The sequence below is a fragment of the Pelophylax lessonae genome (assembly GCF_965119305.1).
Source record: "Pelophylax lessonae genome assembly, chromosome: 9".
Lineage (NCBI taxonomy): Eukaryota > Metazoa > Chordata > Amphibia > Anura > Ranidae > Pelophylax > Pelophylax lessonae.
Genome location: NC_138776.1, coordinates 35,513,382 through 35,539,988, shown reverse-complemented (window position 1 = coordinate 35,539,988; position 26,607 = coordinate 35,513,382). Strand labels below are relative to the sequence as shown.

At 39.1% G+C, this 26,607-nt stretch overlaps 1 protein-coding gene and 1 long non-coding RNA gene across 2 annotated transcripts; both read left to right on the top strand.

The window, feature by feature from the left end:
• The first annotated feature begins 1,538 nt into the window (after positions 1–1,538).
• Positions 1,539–24,130, top strand: LOC309563685 (uncharacterized protein). Its single transcript, XM_082268282.1, has 4 exons — positions 1,539–1,587; positions 3,525–3,694; positions 21,895–21,965; positions 23,788–24,130. Exons 1-4 carry the CDS (start codon positions 1,542–1,544, stop codon positions 23,876–23,878), a joined length of 378 nt encoding a protein of 125 aa, XP_082124408.1. The 5' UTR covers positions 1,539–1,541; the 3' UTR covers positions 23,879–24,130.
• LOC309563687 lies at positions 14,142–17,839 on the top strand. Its single transcript, XR_014225727.1, has 3 exons — positions 14,142–14,212; positions 16,835–17,462; positions 17,800–17,839. It is a non-coding gene; the product is annotated as an uncharacterized lncRNA (long non-coding RNA).
• Positions 24,131–26,607: the final 2,477 nt, after the last annotated feature.

Genomic DNA, 26,607 nt, shown 5'->3' with positions numbered 1-26,607 from the left:
ATTGCTGAAGTTTTTTGGAAGTTTTGAAGTTTTAATAAAAAAAGCTTTATTTACATTACTTACCTGTTAGGAAGTATTTCCTATGTTGTGCATAGGTGTGCACATCCTATTCATTAGGGTGTGCACCCCAAATCTCAAACGCACACGTTTTGTATGTGTGTGTATATATATATATATATATATATATATATACATATAGTATATATATATATATATATATATATATTTTTTTTTTTTGTCATTGGGGCAGTAATTCGTGTCAGCAGTTTCTTTTTATTTTTTGCAATTTTATTTTTTTAAATTTACAATATTTTTTTCTATTATTTTATTTATTTTTTTTTTACAGTTTTTTAGAATCCCTTTTGGGGAGCTTTTGTGAAATATCAGGGGTCTAAACTCTAAACAGACCCCTGATGTCTCACTTATAAAACGGAGGAAGAGACTGAGGACAGATTTCCCAGCCTCTTTCCCTGCAGCCAGGCAGCATGGGTAATCTGTGCTGCATGGGGTAATTAAGGTGTGCCCAGGCACACCCAGCATACCCTGTGCACATGCCTATATTGATGCACAGACTGCTGGATTCTGTAGAATTTCTCATTGCAGTGCTGCCCTATCCTCTGCCTGTTGCTGAATTTCTGGCACTGTGGGGGTTAACAGCTTCAGGTCTTAAGGCTCAGCTGCACTAAAAATAATCCATAGACACACACAGCACAGCTCGGCCCCTCCCCCCACTCCCTCCTCTTAGGCATTGGTTAACAACAGCAGAGCCAATGTCTCCCGCTGTTCTTAGCAAAGCCTGTAAGACCAGGATGAGAGAGAGAAAAGACTTACATCCGGGCACAGTGCTGGATTAATACAGGACAGGTAGTTGTTGGGGTCGGGTGGGGGTATGCAACAGGCAGTGCAAGGATTTTTTTACCTTAATGCAGAGAATGGCATTAATTAAAAAATAAAAAAACCTTTAGTGCTTGGAGCCACTTTAAATATCACTGAAGTGGTAATGCAGAATTTGTAATAGGGAGTTTTTTTATTACGATTTCTTTCTGGGAATTATTTTTGCACTTTGTAAACTGTACCTGCAAAAACATTTAAATTAGGGTTTGTTTTTTTCATTTTCCTTTAATTTAAATAACAATTTTCTTTTTTATGACAGCTAAAAAAATAATTAATTTAACAACAGTATATAATTAACTGAAAATTAACTGAAAAAAAGGAAAATACCATTCAAAGTATAGCAAGCCAGGGTGAGCTGATATTTTATAGGGGAGGGGCAGGGCAGGAAACATGAACAAAGAAAGTGACACGGGGTGACAAAGTAACACTACGTAGTCAGGTCTTCTCCGATCTTCTGTGTATAGAGCCTAACCATTTGTATATATGATTTTTTTTTTTTTAAATCAATGTAAGCTGTATCTTGATTTGTACATTGGAAATGCAAAGATATTGTTGTTTTAGATATTATTACGTATATTATATAAGATATGATAGCACATGATAAACTGAGACATGTATTTCCTCTTTTTCAGCATTCATCATCTACAATGAAAAGGCCCCTTAGCTTTTTGCTGGTTCTGGAACTTTCAGCATGTAAGGATTATTTTTGTTTCTATTCTTTAGATTTATTTAGATTATGTTTTCTTTTGAATTTGAATGGAGCAAAAAAAAAAATGAAAATGCAATTTCATTGGCAGTCCAAACAAAGAATTGCATGATGTTTGAGTTGATGAAAATAAAAAGTATTTTATTGTCTAAAGCAGAACCCAAAAAATGTAAACCAAAGGAGATGAATTAAAACTGTAAACTAAAGAACTAGCATAAATAAATGAATAAATAAATTATATATATATATATATATATATATATATATATATATATATATATATATATATATATATATATATATATATATATACATATTGCTTAGATGACTGTACACAGTCAACACATGAAATTATAGTATCAATTCTTTTTTTATTTCAAATATTTGTATTTAGATTTCTTTTACATTTACAAGATTAAACAATGTGATTTAAAAAAAAAAAAATACCCCATCCCAAACCTTGTCATTCTCAATTTTCTTGGTCAGGTTGATCTGCATGTAAATATGGAGAAAAATATGAAGAAGTTAAATTAAAAAAATATATATGTATATATATATATATATATATATATATATATATGTATATATATATATTTTATCATTACGCATGCAGTATTGTGAATGTGTTTTTCCATGTCATTTAAAGTATAAATGCTAAATTAAAAAACCAATAATATTTTCGATAGTCATCTGGATAATTAGTAAGGGTGAATCCTCCCAGCAGGGAAACCCATGGCAATGAAAAGAGGTTTTAACTTTTTCTAGTTCTATAGTATTATTTTTTTTATTGTTTTTTTTTCTTTTTTTTTTTTTCCTTTCCCTAAGATTGTCTTTTTTAACATTCTGCTTAAACTTTTGTGAATCAGTACTGCTTGGACCTTAAAGAAGGGGACATACCCGAAGGCTTATCTTGAAAAATTGTATGTTAGTGCAAATAAAAAAAAAGTATCACGGACAGCACTCAATTGCTTCTGTCTTGTTCTATTAAAATATTATTATTTTTTCTTTTTATACATTTTAAATGTTAATCCCGTGCAAACTAGAGAAGTACAATTGGCGAAGGGAAGACAGTAAGTTATATTCCACTATAGCTTCCATAATGCTCCTCCATCTTCCTATATATCAGATGATCTTCATAGATATCTATGGGGCTAAAAAAAAAAAAAAAATAGATAGACAGACAGAGAGACAGACAGAGAGACAGACAGACAGATAGACAGACAGACAGACAGACAGACAGACAGACAGATAGACAGACAGATAGATAGATAGATAGATAGATAGATAGATAGATAGATAGATAGATAGATAGATAGATAGATAGATAGATAGATAGATAGATAGATAGATAGATAGATAGATAGATAGATAGATAGATAGATAGATAGATAGATAGATAGATAGATAGATAGATAGATAGATAGATAGATAGATAGATAGATAGATAGATAGATAGATAGATAGATAGATAGATAGATAGATAGATAGATAGATAGATGTAGGAGCAGAGGGTGGGTCGATGCATCAAGATTTTAAAATGGTTTGATTGAGTTATATATTCATATTAATTTCACCTCCATACACACAGACTTATCGGTTAATTTACTAAAATTGGAGAGTGCAATTTCTTGTGCAGCTATGCATGGTAGCCAATCAGCTTCTAACTTCAGCTTTTTCAATTAAGATTTGACCAACAAAAAAAATAATGGTTTCTATGCAGAGAGGCATCCGATTTTGCACTCTCCAGTTTTAGTAAATCAACCCCATAATCAATCCAACTTTCTCAGTTTTGCTGGGAAACGTCCAGGGTCTCATTTACTAGGAAATACTGGTCCAACTCCTTCTCTATCCAAATTATTTTCTATAAAATGATCAGCTAGCAATTCAGTAGCAATACAAAACATTTTTTATTTCCATCCATTAGATTTGTGCCAGGCGGTGACGGTCACTCAGAATGTACCCATAATTATAACCAAAACTGGAAATAAAGTGGAAATTCCTTGTGAACACGATGATAAAACCGGAGCTTACAACATGTATTGGTACCAGCAGAAGACGGGAGAGGGTTTGAAGTTCATGGCTCTCTCAATGGAGGTGACTTCTTCCTCTGTGGATAATGCGTTTGAGAGAGAATGGAATATGTCCCGGTTAGGTGCCACCAATTCCCTTCTGATAAAAGAGAAAGCAAACTCTGAAGATACGGCCGTGTATTTCTGTGCTTCTGGTATGCACAGCCACAAAGAACAGAGAACGAGCCAACACAAAACCAACAATTTACATCGCTGAGGTGTCAACAATTTACAAAGCCACCTGCATGGGAAACTGGTCTACTCCTACAAATTTATTCAGACTTCCATTTAATATGTATAAGTGCTGTGGTTTGTGTTGTTATTAAAGAGAAACCAATTTCTAGGAATCATTTTCTTCTGTCACTGGGATCTTGACACCACATAACTTTAGTGTGAGGCAGGGATGGGCCGAACACCCCCCTGTTCGGGTCGCACCAGAACATCTCGAACAGGGAAAAAGTTCTAGCGAACATGCAAACTCTATTGAAGTCTATGGGACATGAACATGAAAAATTAAAAGTCCTAATTTAAAGGCTTATATGCAAGTTATTGCTATAAAAAGTGTATGGGGGTCCGGGTACTGCCCTGGGGGACATGTATCAATGCAAACATTTTTTTTTAAATCTATCATTTTTAAAGGAGCAGGGATTTTATTTATGCTTAAAGTGAAACAATAAAAATAAAAAATTCCTTTAAATATCGTGACTGGGGGGTCCCCTTAATGTGCCTGTAAAGTGGCACATCTGTATGATGTATAGAGCCTGCTTCAGCAATACTGACATTTCTAAAGGAAAAAAATGTAATTTAAATTTGCTCACGGCTGTAATGTATTGCCGACTCCCAGCAATACATTGTGCTGTGATTGGCATACAGGTCAGGTGCATGCTTTGGCCAATCATCAGCGATCCATGCACTGCAACAGTGCAGTGCATTATGGGGCGCTCATCAGCGGGCGAACTTCCTGCCAAGCGCCCCATTTGTTTGTGCGTTCAGCAAACACTCAAACAGCTGATGTTCGAGTGAAAGTTACGTTAGACTCAAACACAGAGCCCATCCCTAGTGTGAGGCCTGGATATCATTGGTGTAGAGCAGAGGCATAACTAGAACCTTCAGGGCCCGGTGCATGAAACCATGAAGGGCCCCCCGGAGCCCTGGCCGGGGCCCTTCCCCTCAAGCTCTGGGGCTCTTCCCACTAATCCTGGGGCCCTTTACTCTCGTTGCGGAGCCCTTTATTACGGTCCCGCAGCGGGACCCTTTCACAAGTTCTGCAGTGGGCCCCCTTCCCACCATCTTGGGGCCTCCCCACGGTGGTGGAATGCCAGGGCCTGGTCGCTAATGTGTGACCTTTGTGATCATGGAAGTTCACCCACTGGTGTCAGTAGTTTTTATTTTTGGGTATTTTAATTGTATTATTTTTTATCATTTTATTTTATTTTATTTTTTTACAATGTCACTGACTATGACTCTGTCCATTCTGAAAAGGAAGAAGCTGGTAAATTACATATTTACCGACCCTTCTGGGTTCTCTATTGTGACACATCCCCTGCAGCAGCCGGCAGGAGAGGGGAGGGAGCACAGTGGGGGGAGGGGGACCAGGGGAGCACACAGGGGCCCAGAGACAGCAGAACACAAGTGAACTGGATAGGAGGAGTGGTGGGGGCAGCATACCGAGGAACCAATCTCCTCCAGCATTGGCTTCCTTTATTGGTCATGTCAAGTGTTAGAGTTAAGGTTAACTGCAGTTCAGTATCAAGTTACAGCTCAAAGTTACGAGTTATAGAGGGAAAGATAAGTTTTAAAGTGGTTGTATAGGCTCAAGGATTTTTGCCTTCATGCATTCAAGCCCCCCCCCCCCAATACTTAGATGAGCCTGATCTTACTCCAGTGCTATGCATGGGAGCCTCAGTCATTGGCTTCCGCTGCTGTCAGTCACAGCCAGTGAACCAAAGAGAAGATAGAGGGGACGGGGCCGAGCCATGGCTCTGTGTGTGAATGGACACACAGGGCAGTGGCTCGGGAGTGCGCCCCCCTTGCAAACTGTTTGCTCTGGGGGCACTCGGCAGGATGGAATTAAAGAATTTGAATTAAGATTCTCTTATTTAGGCCCCTTTTCACACTTGTGCGACCTAAAAGTTGTGCGGTTTTGCCGCCATTTTTTCACCTCAATTTTGCCATGATTTTGACTGGACTTGAAGCAATGGCTGTGTAATCTTGAGGGCTATGGACCTCAAAACATCAAAGTCGGCCCAAAGTAGTGCAGGGACTACTTTAAAGTCACACAAGTGTGAAAGGGGCCTTAAAGCGCTTGCCTTGAGGTGCTCGGAGTAGTCTAGGAGTAGTCTTAGGAAGAGGGTGTGCCCCCAAAACATGTCAGCTGTTTACCCCACAATGTGAATGCAACACATGTGTGTCCCCATTGTCCAGCGTTGTGTGTAGTTTTTTGGCTTGTTCCTTTCACCTCTTTTGTGAGTACCCATTTTTTATTGTTCATACTATTGAATTAATGGTTTTATGGTAATGCACCAAGTGCCTGCCCCTTTTATTTCTATCTCCATTTAATGTTGAGTCTCTCCAATCAATGAAACTTTGGATAACAGTAAAGCCTGGTACACAGTGGCGGCTGGTGTTCAAAATTTTTGGGGGGCGCAAGCAGAAAAATGTAATAGGCATTGCTTTGCGGCAAAAAACGCTGTAAAAAATTGCATGATTTTGAGGTCGCAAAAGTGTGAAAGGGGCCTTCAATAATTAAGGTACCGTGTGCCCCCTTTGAATGCACAGTGACCAGCATGCCCTCTTTCAATGCACAGTGACCAGCGTGCCCCCTTTCAATGCACAGTGACCAGCGTGCCCCCTTTCAATGCAGAGATCAGCGTACATGCCCCCAATGCAGTGACCAGCGTACATGCCCCCAATGCAGAGTGCATGCCCCCAATGCAGAGTACATGCCCCCAATGCAGAGTGCATGCCCCTAATGCAGAGTATATGCCCCCAATGCAGAGTGAATGCTCCCAATGCAGAGTACATGCCCCCAATGCAGAGTACATGCCCCAATGCAGAGTAAATGCCCCAATGCAGAATACAAGCCCCCAACGCAGAGTACATGCCCCCAATGCAGAGTACATGCCTCCAATGCAGAATACATGCCCCCAATGCAGAGTGGATGCCCCCAATGCAGAGTGAATGCCCCCAATGCAGAGTGAATGCCCCCAATGCAGAATACATGCCCCCAATGCAGAGTGCATGTCCCCAATGCAGAATACATGCCCCCAATGCAGAGTGCATGCCCCCAATGCAGAGTACATGCCCCCAATGCAGAGTACATGCCCCCAATGCAGAATACATGCCCCCAATGCAGAGTACATGCCCCCAATGCAGAGTGAATGCCCCCAGTGCAGAGTACATGCCCCAAATGCAGAATGCATGCCCCCAATGCAGAGTACATGCCCCCAATGCAGAGTACGTGCCCCCAATGCAGAGTACATGCTCCCAATTCAGAATACATGCCCCCAATGCAGAGTGAATGCCCCAATGCAGAGTGAATGCCCCCAATGCAGTGTGAATGCTCCAATGCAGAGTACATGCCCCCAATGCAGAGTACGTGCCCCCAATGCAGAGTACATGCTCCCAATGCAGAATACATGCACCCAATGCAGAGTAAATGCCCCCAATGCAGAGTACATGTCCCCAATGCAGAATACATGCCCCAATGCAGAGTACATGCCCCCAATGCAGAGTGAATGCCCCAAATGCAGAGTACATGCCCCCAATGCAGAGATCAACGTGCATGCCCCCTTACCTACCTGGAGCAGCAGTGGCAGCAGGTCTCTACGAGTCCTTCCAGCAGCAGCGGCGCGAGTCCTCCCAGTAGTGGCGGCGGGCGGCGCGAGTCCTTCCAGCAGCGGGGGCGGACGGCGCGAGTCCTTCCAGCAGCGGCGGCTTCTTCTGAGTCATTTTCATTCGCTATTGTCACACAATGGGTGGGCTCGGGATGCACTGCTCTGCGCCCCAGGTCTACCCTTTGCATCGCCCTATTAGAGCCTCTGGCTCTAATCAGGTGATGCCAATTAAAAAAAATCCCCATTGAACTCCATGCCCCTGCATGCAGATTAGGGGGACGGACGTATGGATGGGGGGGCTATTGTGTTTTAAAAGGGAGTCCCCCCCTGCCAGAACACACCTGTCAGTGATTCATCAGGCGACAATTGCGGGAAAACTGCACCGCGTTTGGGGTGCAATTGCAAGTCACAGGAATCACATGGGCGTCCCTCAATTCTGCCTGCGATCCGGGGCACCAATATGTGAACTGAGCCTAAAGTGATCAGAAATTTGGGTTTTTTAAAGGAGCAGTGTAAAAATATTAAAAATAAAAAATAAATAAGATAAAAAAAATACATTTTTAAGCGCCCCTGTCCCCGTGTGCTCGCGCACCAAAGAAAATCTTGAATATGTAAGTCGCGCCTGCCTGCATATGTAAACAGTGTTCAAATCACACATGTGAGGTATCGTCGCAATTGTTAGAGTGAGAGCAATAATTCTAGTACAAGATCTCCTCTGTAACTCTAAACAGGTAACCGTTAAAAATTTTTAAAGTGTCGCCTATGGAGATTTTTAAGTAGTTTGTTGTAATTCCACGAGTGTGCACAATTTTAAAGAGTAACATGTTGGGCATCTATGACTCGGCGTAACATCATCTTTCACAATATACAAAAAATTGAGTCAACTTTACTATTTCTTTTTTTTAATTCAGTGAAGTGTATTTTTTCCAAAAAAATTCAGTTTGAAAATACTGTGTGACATAAAATATTGCAACAACCGCCATTTTATTCTCTAGGGTCTTTGCTGAAAAAAGTATATATAATGTTTGGGGGTTCTAAGTAGTTTTCTAGCAAAAAAATACTTGTAAACAACAAATGTCAAAAATAGGCCTGATCTTGAAGTAGTTAAAGGATAAGTCCACCCTAAAACTAAAATCCCTGCATCTATAGACCCCCACAATCTAACACTATCTATACTTGGCTTTTTTTAAGCTGATCCAGTGACAGAAGCTCTCCAGTGACGGAAGCTCTGCAGATGATACAGTCAACAATGGCTGTGAAATGAATGGGAAGTGATTTCACCCATATACTATGGGGCTTCTGTTGTCAGCTACCTCCTCTGCACCCGCCTCCACAGCGAAGCTGCGGCTGACAGCACAGGGTGGGATCGGGTTGGATCGGCTTAAAATAAAGTAAGTATACTGATTTATTCTTTACAGGGCTAGATAGGTTAGTGTTAGATTGTGGAGGTCTATAGATGTAGGGATTTTAGTGTTAGGGTGGACTTATCCTTCAAAGGTTTGTTTTGTAGCAAGACTAAGAATTAAAGCACATCTGTTCTTTTTTAGCCCTCTCGGATCTACAATAACACTCCTCCTCCAAATGTAATGGTCCAAGCCTAAAGGTGTCTTCGAGGTCCCCTGGTTAATACCTTCATCCCATTGGTTGCATCTGTACAACTGATAACAATAGACCTCTAATGGTCCTTTCACATGGGTCTGATCAAGTCCGCCTTTCAGCTTTTCAGGCGAACCTGATTGGAGTCTCCATTCACTCCTATGGATTGGTGGATGTCAGCGGCGTCATGTCTGCTGACACCCGTCACTATCCGATTCGATCCGATCCTGTCTGCCAAATCTAGACGGATGGTGACCCTATTTTCCATCTGTCTTGAAGATAAGATCGGGTGAAAATGGACAGGCTGTCCGTTTTTACCTAATTTCTCCATAGGGGAGAGCAGAACTCTGTCTGTCTCTGCTTTGTACAGTGAGCGGAGATGAACCTGTCATCCGCCTGCTCAACGGGAATCAGCAGAGCGATCCCCCGCTGAGCAAAGCAGAGTCCGCTGGGCAGGCCGCTCGTGTGAAAGAACCCTTAGGCTACGTTGACATGTAGGCGTTTTGGGACGTTTTTCCAGCTCTAAAGATCAGCTCAAAAACCGCCCAAGACAAATCCTATTCTTTTCAACGGCCCCTTTTCACATCTGAGCGTTTTGACGCCTTGAGCAAAACGCCAGACACTCCAAAAAGTACATGAGCTTCTTTTTGGGCAGATTACAGGCATTTTTGCCCCATAGACTTCAATGCAAACGCTGGAAAGGTGATATAGAGAGTTTTACAGGCGTTATACAGGCGTTTTGTAGCTGCTGATCTGCTCAAACAGCATCTCTCCACCCCTTGTCACCCCTCTGCTTTAGCACATGTTCTGCAAAATGGAGGACAGCACTTTACTTTTGGAAGCTGAAGGCTTCATTGCACTAGTGAGGACATATATATGTGTGTACGATGCAAAGAATGTGCATTACAAGAAGCGTGTGTATTGGAAGAATTTGTCCTCATGCACACGAAGGTCATCATACATTGCCCAGAACTGGCCACGCTGTCGCCGATTAGCGATCACAGGATGGACCCAGTATTGTCGATCCCTCGCTTCCTCCTCTTCCTCCAGCATCAGAAGTGCAACTGATGCACAAAACAGAAATCTGTATTTGTCGGCCATTTTAAAGACAAAAAAGCAGGAGAGCACACAGTACCACAACCTCACACAGACACCAAACACCACCACAAAATCCTGAGGAGGAAGTCCCCTTTTTATGCAAAAAACCAGCGGCAAATTCAAATGTAAAACACACCAAACACACTGATACCATTCAAAATAAAAAAAAATTCACATTACATTGCCCCCCAGTGCCCTTTCCTGCAGTTTTACTGTACTTTTTATGTAAATATATATATATATATATATATATATATATATATATGTAATTCTTGTGAATGAGCAGCCCAAACCAACTGTATACATTATATATATGTATATATATATATATATATATACATAATATATATATATATACATATATATATATATATATATATATATATATATATATATATATATATATATATATAATATATATATAATAAATGTATACAGTTGGTTTGGGCTGCTCATTCACAAGAATTACATGCAAAATAATGGTACCGCTTTCAGCACCTAAAATCCAAAAGAATCATTCCGCCAGGGAGGTTAAACAGAGGAAGCTATAATTTACATGCTAAAGCTTGGAGATTTTAGGAACTGACTTAAGATCTATCAGAGTATCCAGTTTTTATCTACTAGTATCAGAATCACCGTCATACAGGCCCTGATTTATAAAAGTGTCCATTTCTACATTGGCCGCTGCATGGTCTACTGCAGGGGTGTGAAACTTAGTTTTATCGCGGGCTGCATTACCATTATAGTTGTCCTTTACATCACAGTGCAACCCCCTTACACTTGTGCTGTTATTGGGATTGGCTGGGGGCAGAGCTGGGAATCCAAAAGTGCAGTGTCTGGAGGAGGACCAACTGGGGGGCTGGGGGTGCTGTGGCTGCATAGAGAAGTGGGGTGGGGGCAGAGATGAGGGGGCTGCCACAGCTACAGGAGAGGTGTGAGGGCCACATCAAATGGTCTAGGGGGCCAGATTCAACCCCTTGGCCTTGTGGTCTACTGTATTCACCATCAGTGAACCCACCATGAGAAATGCCATGCAGCCATCACAGCAGACCATGTATATGGGAATGGGTGGCTGCAAAGAGGCTGCAGGAGATCAGCAGCACTGAGAGGCAACAAATCAGCAAAAAATCAATTTAATTTAAAAACAAGGCTATTGTTTATAATACTTAGAAAGCTAAATTACATTCATTTAGGGTTAGATCTACCTTCAGCCAAAACATTATTTTTTGTATTTTAGATAGAGTTGGGAACTCTCTCCCTTTCCTTCCTATTCTGTGTACCCAACCGGAGGTGCGATGATATCTTTCCAATTTAAGGGAAAACCCATGTTGGGAACATGTGTCTCATTGCAAGATTATCCCACTATTCCTGTATTGGTGGCAACTCAAAATTTTAAATTTACCCTCCCCCACTCTCATTCCAGGTGACACAGGTGATCAGGTCAGTTAAAGAGATTCAATCTCCCTAATAGGGACAGAGACAGCAAAAAAAAAAAAAAGAGGGGTCTTGACATGGCAGTACGGCTTTCACATCGATTTGCAAATGCATGTAAATAAAACCTCCATTTTTCTTTTCAATCCTTTTTTTTTTTAACCTCCATTTTAATGCATATTGTCAAACAGTGCAATTTGGTTTTGTTTTGTTGTTTTGTTTTTTAATACCAAAAATGTATTATTAACGTTTTTTTTTTTTTTTTTTTTTTTTGCTGGCTAATACTGTTTATGCTATAAAGCAGAATGAAATTATAGAGATATTTAATTTGATTTCTCTTAGGGAATGTTTTCTTTTTGCACTTTGTAAACTGTTTCTGCAAGAAAATGGAAATGATTTAGATTTGTCTTTACCATCTTAACTTAACTTTAGCTTAAATAGTTAACTACTATTAGACACATTGGAAAAAAAAAAAAAAAAACACTCAATATATTTTGTTTTCAAATTGTCCATATTGAGGGAAATCCCATGTTAGGCAGTTTTAATGGGAACATGTGTTCACTTGGAAGATTTTCCCACTATTCTTGTTCTGGTGGCAACTCAACATTTTGGATTTACCCCTCACTTTCATTCCAGATGACACTGGTGATCAGGTTAATTGAAGAGAGTCAATCTCCCTAATGGGGACAGAGACAGCAATAAAGAAAGAGGAGACTTGACATGGCAGTATGGCTTTCAATTTGCAAATGCATGCAAATAAAACCTCCAGTTTTCTGTTCAATAAGTTTTTTGGGTTTTGTTAACCTTAGTTTTTTTAATGTAAATTGTTAAACAGCATAATTTGGTTTTGTTTTTATAATAATAAATAATATAATGATTTATTTTTTTTATTTATTAATTTTTGCTGGCTATCTTGTAAGTGTGCTGGAATTTTTTTTGTATTGCGTTTGTTCATCAATACATTCATGGCATTGGTTCTAGCCCCTAACTGCTCTCTGAAAATCTAATAAAAACATTTTTTTTATCTTTAGTTACTGTATGCTTTAAATACTGTTTATGCTGCAAAGCAGAATATAATTATAGAGCATATTTAATTTGATTTCTCTTAGGGAATGTATTCTTTTTGCACTTTGTAAACTGTGTCTGCAAGAAAATGGAATTTTTTTAGATTTGTCTTTACCATCTTAACTTAACTTAACTTTAGCTTAAATACTATTATACACACTAAAAAAAAAAAAACACACTTACTATATTTTGTTTTCAAATCGTCCATATTGAGAGAAATCCCATGTTAGGCAGTTTTAATGGGAACATGTGTTCACTTGGAAGATTTTCCCATTATTTTTGTTCTGGTGGCAACTCAAAATTTTGGATTTAACCCTCACTTTCGTTCCAGGTGACACTGGTGATCAGGGTAATTGAAGAGAGTCAATCTCCCTAATGGGGACAAAGACAGCAATAAAAAAAGAGGGGACTCAACACTGGAAATTGTTTCCAAATTGGTTCGCTATGGTAATACGCAACTTACCGGATGCAGTTTTCGTTTATGCATCATACAATATACCTGTCTGTATATGGTTTTATACGCAAATAAAACCTCCATTTTTCTGTTCAATACGTTTTTTTTTTTTTTAAAACCTCAATTTTTTTAATGTAAATTGTTAAACAGTATAATTTGGTTTTTTTTTTATAATAATAATTATTATAATGATTTATTTTTTTTATTTATTTATTTTTTCTGGCTATGTTGTAAGTATGCTGGCATTTTTTTGTATTGCGTTTGTTCATCAATACATTCATGGCAATGGTACTAGCCCCTAACTGCTCTCTCAAAATCAAATTTAAAAAAAAGTATTATCTTTAGTTACTGTATGCTTTAAATTCTGTTTATGCTGCAAAGCAGAAGAAAATTATAGAGAATATTTAATTTGATTTCTCTTAGGGAATGTATTCTTTTTGCACTTTGTAAACTGTGTCTGCAAGAAAATGGAAATGGTTTAGGTTTGTCCTCATCGTCTTCACTTTACTAAAATTCAGCTTAAATAATATTATACACACTGATGTTTATATGATCTGTAATGCTCCTATGTTAATGCATTTTTTTGTACTTTCTTTTTACACTCTGATTCAAAGTTTGTAAACAAAATAATATTATACACACTAAAAAAAAAAGCACTATCAATATATTTTGTTATCAAATTGTTTCTGAACAACGGTATAAAACCAGTTGAAAAAATAAATGATTCAGTAAAGGCATAAAATTCTGATGCTATCTGATATTCTATAGGGGAGGGGGAGGTACACGGGACATTTACAAAGGAAGTGACACTGGGGGACAAAGTAATACAACACAATCAGGTCTTCTCAAATCATCCACATATAGAGCCTAAACAATTATATATTTTTTTCTTTTTATTCAATGTAAGCTGTATCTTGGTTTGTAAATTTGAAATGACTAGATAATTTAAAAGGCGATGAACTGAAACATGTACAGTATTTCCTCTTTTTCAGAATATATGGACTTTATTCCTCTACAATGAAAAGGCTGCTTTATTTGTTGCTGGTCCTGAAACTTTTGGCATGTAAGGATTATTTTTATTTATTTTATTTACATTAATTTATATTGTGTCTTTTATATTTGGGTGGGATGAAAATGTCAAAATTGAAACCCTTTTTCAACTAATTAATTTAATTTCACATTGCTTAAGACAAGGATATAAATGCGATTTTCCTGAGTAAAACCATTTTTTTTTTAATCAAAAGGTACAATAAAAGTTGTAAACTAAAGGCCCACTATAAAAAAAAAAAAATTATATTGTGTGCTCTGTGTTCGATATACAGTCAGCAGATTAAATGATAGTATTCTGGAAAATATTTCCTTTTTTTTTTAATTTTTATTATCTTAATTTATTATTTCTTCACATTTCCAAACTTTAAGAATTTATTTAAAAAAATACCCTGTCTCAACCCTTGTCATTTTTGCTTTTGCTGGTCACCTTGACTTGCATGTAAATGTGGGGAAAAACAGAAAAATAATAAATATAGAGAAATTCTTTGTATCCTTTTATTATACATGCAGAAACCTGAATATATTTTCCTTGCTTTTCAAAGTACATATACAGGCAAAACTTTTTTTTCTTTTGTTTAGGTTAAGACAATAGTCATCTGGACCAATAATATGGGTGAACCTCATTAATGGGGAAACAGATGACAATATAAACCTAACAGAGGTTTTGACGTTTTAAAATTCTCTAAAATATAATTTATCTTTTATTTTTATATATTTAAAATGGTAATCCAATGCAAACGAAGTAAGTAGCAATTGGTGGAGTTGGGGAAGATTGTGCTGAGGTTACACTTGCCTACATTTTCCAGATCCTTAAATTTGGCACTTGGGAGTCTATCGTAGTTATATTTCTTGACCTGCAACCTGCACCTCCAACTCCCCTGATGTCAGAGTACCTCCATAGACGCCTATAAGGTTGACAGCTGGTGGATTGGAGATACAGGAACAGAGTGCGGACCCCTGAAGTGGATGCATTAAGATTTTAAAATGGTGAAATATACAATTGGAGATGCTGAACTGTACTATATTTTTCATTTTGTGGTATTAATTCATGGAGTTAGGGAAGAAGGTGTGTAAGTTATACTCAACCATAGTGATCCCCTTAACCACTTCTGGACCCAAAGGATTTGCCCCCTTAATGACCAGGCCATATTTTCCCTGTTTCAGAATTTCCCTTATTTCCTGCCAGGTGAAACCACTGTTAGCAAGACATAAAATTAGAAGAAATCTATCTCACAGCAGTAAAAACCCAACAAAAGTCCCCCCCCCCCCCACACTTAATATACATTCTCACCTAACGCCTAAATTGAGTCCTTAACCACTTCTGGACCGGAAGGATTTGCCCCCTTAATGACCAGGCCATATTTTGCGATTCGGCACTGTGTTACTTTAACGGACAATTGCATTGTCATGCGACGCTGTACCCACATAAAATGTGATGTCCTTTTTTCCCCACAAATAGAGCTTTCTTTTGGTGGTATTTGATCACCTGTGCAAATTTTTTTTTGCGCTATAAACAAAAAAAGGGCGACAATTCTGAAAAAAAAACAAAAACAATAGTTTCCACATTCTGCTATATAACATTCCCAAAAAAAATAAATTTTTTTTTTTTTAACATTTTAGGCCAATTTGTTTTCTGCTACATATTTTTGTTAAAAAAAAATTGCAATAAGCATATTTTGATTGGTTTGCGCAAAAGTTATCGCGTCTACTAACTACGGGAAAGATTTATGTCAATTTTATTGTTTTGTTTTTCTTTACTAGTAATGGCGGCGATCTGCGATTTTTTTGCGGGACTGCGACATTGCAGCGGACAGATCGGACCCCTGACTGACATTTTTTACACTTTTGGCGGGACCAGTTACACTAATACAGTAATCAGTGCTAAAAATATCCACTGTTACTATAATAATGACACTGGCAGGGAAGGGGTTAACACTGTGGGTGATCAAGGGGTTAAATGTGAGCCTAGGGGAGTGATTATAACTGCGTGGGGGGCGTGGCTTGTGAAATTACCATAGAGACCTGCGATCCTATATAGAAGGATCACAGGGGCTCTATGATCATTCCAGAGAGAAGAACGGTCAGATGTGTTTACAACAGCCAACCGTCCTTCTCTCTCAGCGGGGAGCGATCGCAGGTGTCAGGCGGCAATCGGCATCGGCTTCCCTGCTGACGAACTGGGGCAGGAGTGCGCCGCCAGCAGCGCACGCTTGCCCCCTAGCTTCTTGCGCATGACCAATGTATACCTACGGCGGTCTGAAGTGGCTGCCTGCTGCAGTATAACTGCGGCGGGAGGTCGTAAAGTGGTTAAAGGCCTATCATAGTTAGCTTATACTTGACCAGCAATCTGCTTCTCCCTCTCCCCAGATATCAGAGGATCTCTATAGATGTCTATGAGGCTGAAAACTAGATGATCAGAAATGCAGGAGCAGAGTGCAGAGCTCCTGAAATCGATGCAATAAAATTTAAAAACAGTGGATTGAACGATATTTTTACATTACTTTCACCTCCATACAGATAGATAATCCATCCTAATTTCTCAGTTTTTGCTTGGTCATCTTTAAAGTATGTTCTAAAATAATCAGCTAGCTATCCATAAAAAATACAAAATGGCTTATTATTTTCCATCCATCAGATTTGTGCCAGGCGGTGACGGTCACTCAGAATGTACCCATGATTATCACCAATGCTGGAAAAAAGGTGGAAATTCCTTGTAAACATGACGATACAAGTGGTTCTTACAACATGTACTGGTATCAGCAGAAACCAGGTGAGGGAATGAAGCTTATGGCTCTCTCAGTTGCTTCGTCTCCTCCTAATATGGAGCAGGAATTCAAAGGAAAATGGAATACGTCCCGGCCAGATACCATCAACTTCTCTCTGATAAAAGAGGAAGCAAAACCTGAAGATACGGCTGTGTATTTCTGTGCTTCTAGTATGCACAGCCACAAATAGCAGAGAACGAGCCAACACAAAACCAACAACTTAAGTCATTAGAGATGTCAACAATGTACTAAGCCACCTGCAGGGGAAACAAATTCTCTTCTAAAAATTTACTCAGAATTCCATTGAAAAAAACAAAACAAAACATGACTGTTCTGTGGTACAGGGATCTTGAAGCTCAATAATTTTGTTGTGGGACTTGGTTGGTGTAGGCCCAGGTGTTTCTCAGTGCAGAATTACGTAAGCTTGGAGCACAGGTTTAGTGTGGAGAGGGTGGGCAGGTTTTAAAGGATTATTTTATGGATCAGGTTACATTTTAGGTCAACTGGGGTTAGGTGGCCAACACAAAACCAACAATTTACATCACTAGGACTGTCAACAATTGACAAAGCCACCTGCTGGGGACACTAGTCTGGTACTAATTCAATCAAACTTTGATTTAAAATAAATTGGGCTTTGGTTAAAGAGGAACTCCAGTTTCTACAATCAATATCTGCCACCAGGATCTTAAGCTACATCATTTTCATGTGGGTCTTGGTTGGTTTTGGCCCAGACATTCCAGGTACAGGACAAGGTGAGCAAGGAGCACAGGTTTCATGTCGAGAGGGAGGGTTTAAAGGTTTTATTTATGAAACAGATTAAGTGTTAGGGTTTAAGGTCAACTGGGGTTAAGTATTATAGGATAGGTCAAAGGTTATTAGTCAGAGAGGGAAATAAAAGTCTTAAAAATAACAAACATGTTATACTTACCTGCCCTATTTAGTGCAGAGGTAGGTAACCTTGGCCCTCCAGATGTGGTGAAACTACAAATCCCATCATGCCTCTGCCTTGGGGAGGCATGCCTGTTGCTGTCAGAGTCTTTCAGTGCCTCATGGGACTTGCAGTTCTACAAGAGCTGGAGCGCCAAGGTTGCCTACCCCAGGTGCAGTGGTTTTGCACAGAGCAGTCCAGATCCTCCTCTTCTTTGGTCCCTCTTTTGTGATCCTGGCCCCTCCCTCCTGTTGAGTACCCCGACAGCAAGCAGCTTGTTATGGGGGCACCTGAGCCACAGCTCCCTGTGTCAAATCAGACACGGGACTATGGCCCAGCCCTGCCCCTCTTCTCATTGGCTCGCTGACTGTGATTGATGGCAGCGGGAGTCAATTGCGTTTCGCTGCTGTCTCAGCCACGGAGGAGGGATATTCCCAGGTGGTCGAGTCTCTCATGTAACATCCCTGGATTGAGATGGGCTCAGGTAAATATTAGGGGGCTGAGGGGGGCTGCTGCACACAGAAGGTTTTTCAACCTGATGCATTGCCTTTACAACCCCTTTAACCATTGCCTACCGGGCACTTTCACCCCCTTCCTGCCCAGGCCAATTTTCAGCTTTCAGCACTCTCACATTTTGAATGACAATTGCGCGGTCATGCAACACTGTACCCATATGACATTTGTATCATTTTTTTCACACAAATAGAGCTTTCTTTTGGTGGTATTTAATCACTGCTTTTTTTTTTTTTATTTCTTACAAAAAAAAGAAAAAAGACAGAAAATTTTGAAAAAAAAATACGTTTTTCTTATTTTCTGTGAGTAAATTTTGAAAATAAATAATTTTTCTCCTTCACTGATGTGCGCTGATGAGGCGGCACTGATGGGCACTGATAGATTGCACTGATGGGCACTGATGAGGTGGCACTAATGAGGAAGTACTAATATGTCACCCTGATGGGCACTGATAGGTGGCACTGATGAGCACTGATAGGCGGCACTGATGAGCACTGATAAGCGGCACTGATGGGCACTGAGATGTGGCACTGATGGGCGACACTGATGGGCACTGATGGGTGGCACTGATGAGCACTGACAGGCAGCACTGATGGACACTGATGGGCAGCACCATCAGTGCCCACAATCAGTGCCCATAGTGCTGCCATTCAGTGCCCATCAGTGCCTAGATGAGCAGGCACTGATGGGCATTGACTGGCAGCACTATGGGCGCTGATTGTGGGCACTGATGGTGGGCACTGATGGCGAGCACTGTGGGCATTGATGGTGGGCATTGATTGGTACTCTATTTCAGTTTTTTGTAATCATGGCACTGATGATCAGTGCCCTGATTACATGTCCTTGTCTCCCCTGTGAGGAGGAGCCGCTGATTGGCTCTCCTCGCCTCACACTCTGACAGTGTGAGGCGAGGAGAGCCAAATAACGGCACTTCCTCATTTACATGTGACCGGCTGTGATTGGACACAGCCGATCACATGGGTAAAGAGTCATGTCATTGACTCTTTACCAAGATCGGGGTCGCCCCGTGTCCTAGCAACACGGCGCGGCCACGATCGCCGCTCTGCACGCCCCTGCGGGTGCGTGAGAGAGGCCAATCTGGCGTGCCGTCATATGACGGTGTCCCAGAACAATAGATGTACCGCTCCACCGTCATTTGACGGTGGGCGGGTAGGAAGCGGTTAAGGACTCAAATTAGGGGTTGGGTGAGAATGTATATTAAGCGGGGGGGGGGGGGGTTTAGTGTAAACTTGTGTTGGGTTTTTACTGCAATTACTGCTATTAGATAGATAGATTCTTCTTGCTAACAGTGGTTTCACCAGGCAGGAAATAAGGGAAATTTTGAAACAGGGACACAGACAGCAATATTAATCTGAAAGGGGGTCATTCTACTAAACAAAACATTTTTTATTCTTGTATTATGTTGTAAAACTTTTCTCATTTCCTACTTTCAGAAGTACAAGAAGTGAAGGTAAATCTCCCTAAGGCTCTATCCATACCTGAGCGTATCGATTTACTGGCGTTTTTGTAAGCTTTTTTTTTTTTTTACAGCTTTTTACAAGCTTTTTTAAAGCATTTTAGAAGTGTATTACAAGCTTTTTACAGCATCAGGTGGTTTTGTTTAGCCAATAGAAAGCAATAGGGGGAGGAGAGGGAAAGGAAATTAGCGGTATGGGGTAGAGCTGCTATTCGAGCGTTTTACAACCGTTTTCTGCTCAAGTCAGGCGGTTCTATTGAAGACTATGGGGCCAAAAACGCTTGTAATCTGCTGAAAAGGAGCTCATGTACATTTTTGAGCTTCAGGCGTGTTGCTTTAGGTGACAGAGCGCTCAGATGTGACCAGGGGCCATTGAAATGATTGGGATTTTTCTTGTCGGGAGCTAAATGGTTCCTACTGCTGTGTCGGAGCCAATGAGGAGGGGGAGAGCCGAGAGAACCCTTGCCCTCATGTATGCCACTTGATGGAGGTCAGGCTCAGGTAAGTATTTGGGGAGCCTGGTGATGGGTGGGTGGGGTTTGCTTGCAGAAGGTTGTTTATTTTAATGCATAGACTGCTTTAAGGTAAAAAAAAGCTTTTGCCTTTAGAACCACTTTTTGACAAAACATTATTTTTTGGATTTTAGATTAGGGAATGGTTAAAAATCACTGTCAGATTTTTTTTTTTTTGCGGCGTCTTAGAGACATCTCCTATTCACTCTCGTTCTGTATACTGAACAAGAAGTGAGATGATATCTTTCCAATTTGGGGAAATCCCATGTTAGGCAGTTTTCATGGCAACATGTGTCCCATTGGAAGATTTCTCCACTATTCTTGTTCTGGTGGCAACTCACAATTTTGGATTTACCCCTCACTTTCATTCCAGGTAACACTGGGGATCAGGTTATTTAAAGAGAGTCAATCTCCATAACAAGGATGGAGACAACAATAAAAAAAAGAAGGGTCTTGACATGGCAGTATGGCTTCCACATCAATTTGCAAATGCACGCAAATAAACCTCCTTTTTTAATAATATTATATTAAATCAATCCGTGCTGCTATATAATAAATTAATATGGAGTGTTTTTGTTCCAATATAGCGTATATGTCTTTAAGTGCTTTTTTTTCACACAATAGAGAATTGGACACTTATATATTGTTAATCATTTATTATTTTGGCACTATGAGGAATGAATGGTTCGCTTAAGATTCATATAGGAGCACTTTTTGTATAAATATTTATTTACTGGCGCACTTGTTCACTTTGAGAAAAGCACTTAAAGACATATACGCTATATTGGAACAAAGACACTCCTTTTTTAATACAACTTGTTTAACAGTGTCATTTATTCTATTTTTTTTGCTGGCTATTTTGTAAGTGTGCTGGATTGTTTTTTATTGTGTTTGTGCTGCAATACACTTTTGACAATGATTCTAACCCCTAACTGCTCTCTCAAAATCGAATTTAAAAAGTTTTATCTTTAGTTTCTGTATGCTTTAAATACTTTTTAAGCTTAATTTATTATAGGGAATATTTAATGTGATTACTCTTGGGGAATTTATTCTTTTTGCACTTTGTAAACTGTGTTGACAAGAAAATGGAAATGATTTGTGTTTGTATTTGCCATCTTAACTTTATTGAAATTCAACTTAAATAATATTTATACACACTGAAAAAAATATGCTCATTATATTTTGTTTTCAAATTGTTTTCTGAAAGACAGTATAAAATTAATTGAAAAAAGAAAAACTTCACTAAAACTATAAAATGCTGATGTTATCTGATATTTTATAGGGGAGGGGGAGGTACACCTGGCATTTTCAAAGGAAGTGACACAGGGGGACAAAGTAACACAACATAATCAGGACTTCTCAGATCATCCACATATAGAGCCTAAACAATTATAATAATTATTGTTTTAATCACTGTAAGCTATATCTTGATTTATACATTGGAAATTAATAGATAATATAAAAAGTAATGAACTGAAATATGCATTTCCTCTTTTTCAGAACATATGGACTTTATTCCTCTACAATGAAAAGGCTGCTTTGTTTTTTGCTGGTCCTGGAACTTTTGGCATGTAAGGATTATTTTTATTTATTTTCTTTACATTCATTTATATTGTGTCCTTTATATTTGGATGGAATGAAAAAAATCAAAATTCAATTGCTTTTTTAATTAATGAATTTATTTTCGCATTGCTTGAGTCAAGAAAATATACTGTATGCTATTTTTCCTCAGTAAAAAAAATGTTAAATCAGTTTATTGATGCATTAAAAAAAGGTGAAGTAAAAGTTAAACTAAAAGTAAACAAAAGGCTCACTATTGAAACAAATATTGTGTATTCTGTGTTTTGTATACGGTCTGCACATAATTATAGTATTCTGGAAAATATGTCCTTTTTTATTTTAAATATCTTAATTTATATTTTCTCCACATTTACAAACTTAAGAGTTTATAATATAGCACATAATTATAGTATTCTGGAAAATATGTCCTTTTTTCATTTTAAATATCTTAATTTATATTTTCTCCACATTTACAAACTTAAGAGTTTAATTTAAAAACCCTTGTCATTTTTGCTTTTTCTGCTCACCTTGATTTGAATGTAAATGTTGAGAAAAAAAAAATTATTAAACAAAATTCATAATTTTTTTTATTATACATGCAGCAACTTGAATACATTTTCTTTCAAAGTATATATACTTGTATATATATATATATATATATATATATATATATATATATATATATATATATATATATATATATATATATATATATATATATATATATATATATATATATATATATATATATATATATATACAAAATAAGTATATATATTTTTTTCTTTTGTTTTGGTTAAGACAATAGTCATGTGAACCAATAGTAAGGGGGAATCTCCTCAATGTGGAAGCAGATGACAATATAAACCTAACAGAGGTTTTGACTTTTTAAAATTCTATAAAATATCATGTATTTTTGCTTTTTATGTATTTAAAATGTTAATCCAATGCAAACTAAGTAAGTAGCAATTGGTGAAGCTGGGGAAGAGTGCGTTGAAGTTACACTTGCCTACATTTCCCAGACCCTTAAATTTGGCACTTGGACGTCTATCGCAGTTATATTTCTTGACCTGCAACCTGTTCCTCCAACTCTCCAGATGACAGAGTACCTCCATAGATGTCTTATAAGGTTGACAGCCTGTGGATTGGAGGTGCAGGAGCTGAGTGCCGATCCCTGAAGTTGATGCATTCAAATTTAAAAATGGTGGATTGTACTATTGGAGATGCTGAACTGTACTATATTTTTATATTACTTGTTATTAATTTGTGTAGTTAGGGGAAAAGGTGTGTAAGATATACCATATATATTTATATATATACATATACTGTATATATATTATGCCATAGTGTCCTGTAAGATATACCAGATATACTATATATATATATATATATATATATATATATATATACACACACACATACTATATATATATATATATATATATATATATATATATATATATATATATAGTATGTGTGTGTGTATATATATATATATATGCCTATCATAGCTAGCTTATACTTAACCTTCAATCTGTTCCTCCATCTCCCCAGATATCAGAGGATCTCTATAGATATCTATGAGGCTGAACATTAGAGGATCAGAGATGCAGGAATAGAGTGCAGAACTCCTGAAATTGATGCATTAAAATTTTAAAACAGTGTATTGCGCTATATTTGCACATTACTTTCACTTCCATACATATACATACACATAATCCATCCAACGTTTTTGCTCGGTCATCTTTGAAAAACATTTTAAAATTGATTAGTTAGCTATTCTGTAAAAAATACAAATTAACCTATCATTAACTTATCATTTCCATCCAACAGATTTGTGTCAGGCGGTGACGGTCACTCAGAATGTACCCATAATTATCACAAAAACTGGAAAAAAAGTGGAAATTCCTTGTACACACGATGATACAACAGGAGCTTACAACATGTATTGGTATCAGCAAAAGACAGGAGAGGGTTTGAAGCTTATGGCCGTCTCAGTTGGGGTGACTACCCCCACTATAGAGAGCGCATTTGAAAAAGAATGGAATATGTCCCGGCCAGATACCACCAACTCCTTTCTAATGAAAGAGAAAGCAAAATCTGAAGATACGGCTGTGTATTTCTGTGCTTCTGGTATGCACAGCCACAAATAACAGAGAATGAGCCAACACAAAACCAACAATGTACTAAGCCACCTGCAGGGAAAACAAATTCACTCAGAATTCCATTGGAAAAAAAACAAAAAAAACATGACTGTTCTGTGGTACCGGGATCTTGAAGCTCAATAATTTTGGTGTGGGACTTGGTTGGTGTAGGCCCAGGCAGTGGTGGCCCGTCCATTGGGGGGAGTAGGGGTGCCGCCCCCCCATCCATGCATTCCGGCCCCCTAATCTACATGAAGGGTGCCAGATGCATGGATTCCAATAGGGTTTTTTTTTTTTGTTAAGCACCTGATTAGAGCCAGAGGCTCTAATAGGATTAAAAAAAGGGTGGGCTCAGGGCGCAGAGCCTCTGCGCCCTGAGCCCACCCAGTTGTATGACAATGACTATTCGCTATTATCACACTGATCCTCCTCCCAGCCAATCAGGAAGCGGATCGTGAGACCCCTTTCCTGATCGGCTGAAAAGAGAAGCGATTTTACTGGCCATTGGCCAGGAAGAGGGAGGAGACGCACGGCCAGAGGAGGTAAGAATGCCAGCCGTCCATCCAGCTGGGGGGGTGGTGGATTTGCCTCCTGGCTGGCCATCTGTCCCGCTGGGGGGTGGTGGATTTGCCTGCCTGCCAGCCGGCTGGCCATCCGTCCCGCTGGGTTGTGTTGGATTTGCCGCCCCCCAAATTATCATGCACCAGCCGCCACTGGGCCCAGGTGTTCCCAGTGCAGAATTACGTAAGCATGGAAAGCCAGGTTTAGTGTGGAGAGGGTGGGCAGGTTTTAACAGACTCTTTTTTGGATCAGGTTAAGTTTTAGGTCAACTGGGATTAGGTGTTATGGAGTAGATCTAAGGTTAAGGCTTCATGCACACTGGTTTCTTGTAAACGCAGTATATCCTGACAGGAGATAATCAGCGTTATAAACTCACCTAAGCTGCATTTCTTTCAAAACAGTTTAGGTGAGTTTATCAGAGATTAACAGAGTTTTGAGTTTTGGAGTTTATTTATTTCATAGGCCAGAATTTTTTTTTTTTCTGGCCATTCAAATAAACAAACACTGAAGTGCTAAGAGTTCATGCGCGCTCATGCACGTTTATGCACGTTTTTTAGTGTTCAAGGTTTTTGTGGTCAGAACTGCTCTTGAATGCGATTTAGGGTGTTCAGACAACACCCCATAAATGACCCTGCTGATAAACTGCTAAAAGCGTCCATGTGTGCATAGACACATAGGGTATTATAGAGCAGAGTTCAGGGGCAGTTAAAAAAAATGCCCAAGCTCACAAAAGTGGGTTTAACAGCAGCAGTGTGCATGAGGCCTAAGAGTCAGAGAGGGAAGGATAAATGTTAAAGGCTCAATTTAGGTGGAGAGCGTGGGTTACAATATATCAGTTGCCTGGCATAGAATGATAAAGCTTTCGGTAGTAGCATACAGGAAAGTAGGAATACACAGAATATTACGCAAGTGAGGATTTCAGGTTTATTGTTACAGTTATAGTTTTTCTTTATGTTATTGTTTTTTCTATTCCCTGCCGTACAGGAAATAGGGGGACCAGTTTGGGTTTCCTTGGTTCCCTTGGGTGAACTAATGGCACTGCAAGTACCGGCTCGGCTCCACTCGGCCCTGCTTGGCCCTGCTTGGCTCGGATTGATTTTCCACTGCATGGTACCACATGGTACGGTGTTGGAACGGTTCGGTACGGTTTGCTTTTCCACTAAAGTAGTAAGTGGGTGGGATAACAACGATTCTCTGACCAATCAGTGGCTAGTAGTGACATACATTCAAGGCTGCATGCAAAGGATTGTGGGATATGGTATCGGTACGGCCCTCTTGAAACCACAACCGAGGTGGTACTGTTTAAGCGAGCCGTACCGTTCGGCTCCATGTAGTGGAAAAGCCCCGCCGTACCGTACCGTACCGAACCATTCCAACACCGGACCATGCGGTACCATGCAGTGGAAAAGCGCAAAAGCGAGCCGAACCGTTCGGTTCCATGCAGTGGAAAAGCGCCATAAGGTACTTAGAAGTGGCCTTAGCAGCCCTACAGACAACAAGACCTACAGGGTACTAATAATTTATTATTGTGTACTGACCATTGTATTAACTATCTTTGTACCCAAAAGGGTGATCCTCTATGTTACATTGTGAAAAATTTAAATTGCGTTTTTTACTTTACTTCGCTGTGAATTTTATGTACTATGGATCATTTTCTGTACTTGCTGGAAAACCAATAAAAAGTTAAAGTTGAAAAAAAAAAAAAAGGCTAAATTTAGGGGTTAGGTGAACATGCATGTCAAGCAAGGAGAAACTGGAACTCCTGTTGGGTTTTTACTACTATTACTGCTATTGGAGAGATTTCCTTTCACTTTTGATCTTGCTAACATTGGTTTTACCAAACAGGAAGTGAGGAAAAATTTGGATCAGGGATACTGACAGAGATATCAATCTGAAAGGTATTCTAGCTTTCCTCTAATCTACTAAAAACAAACATTTTTAATTTTGC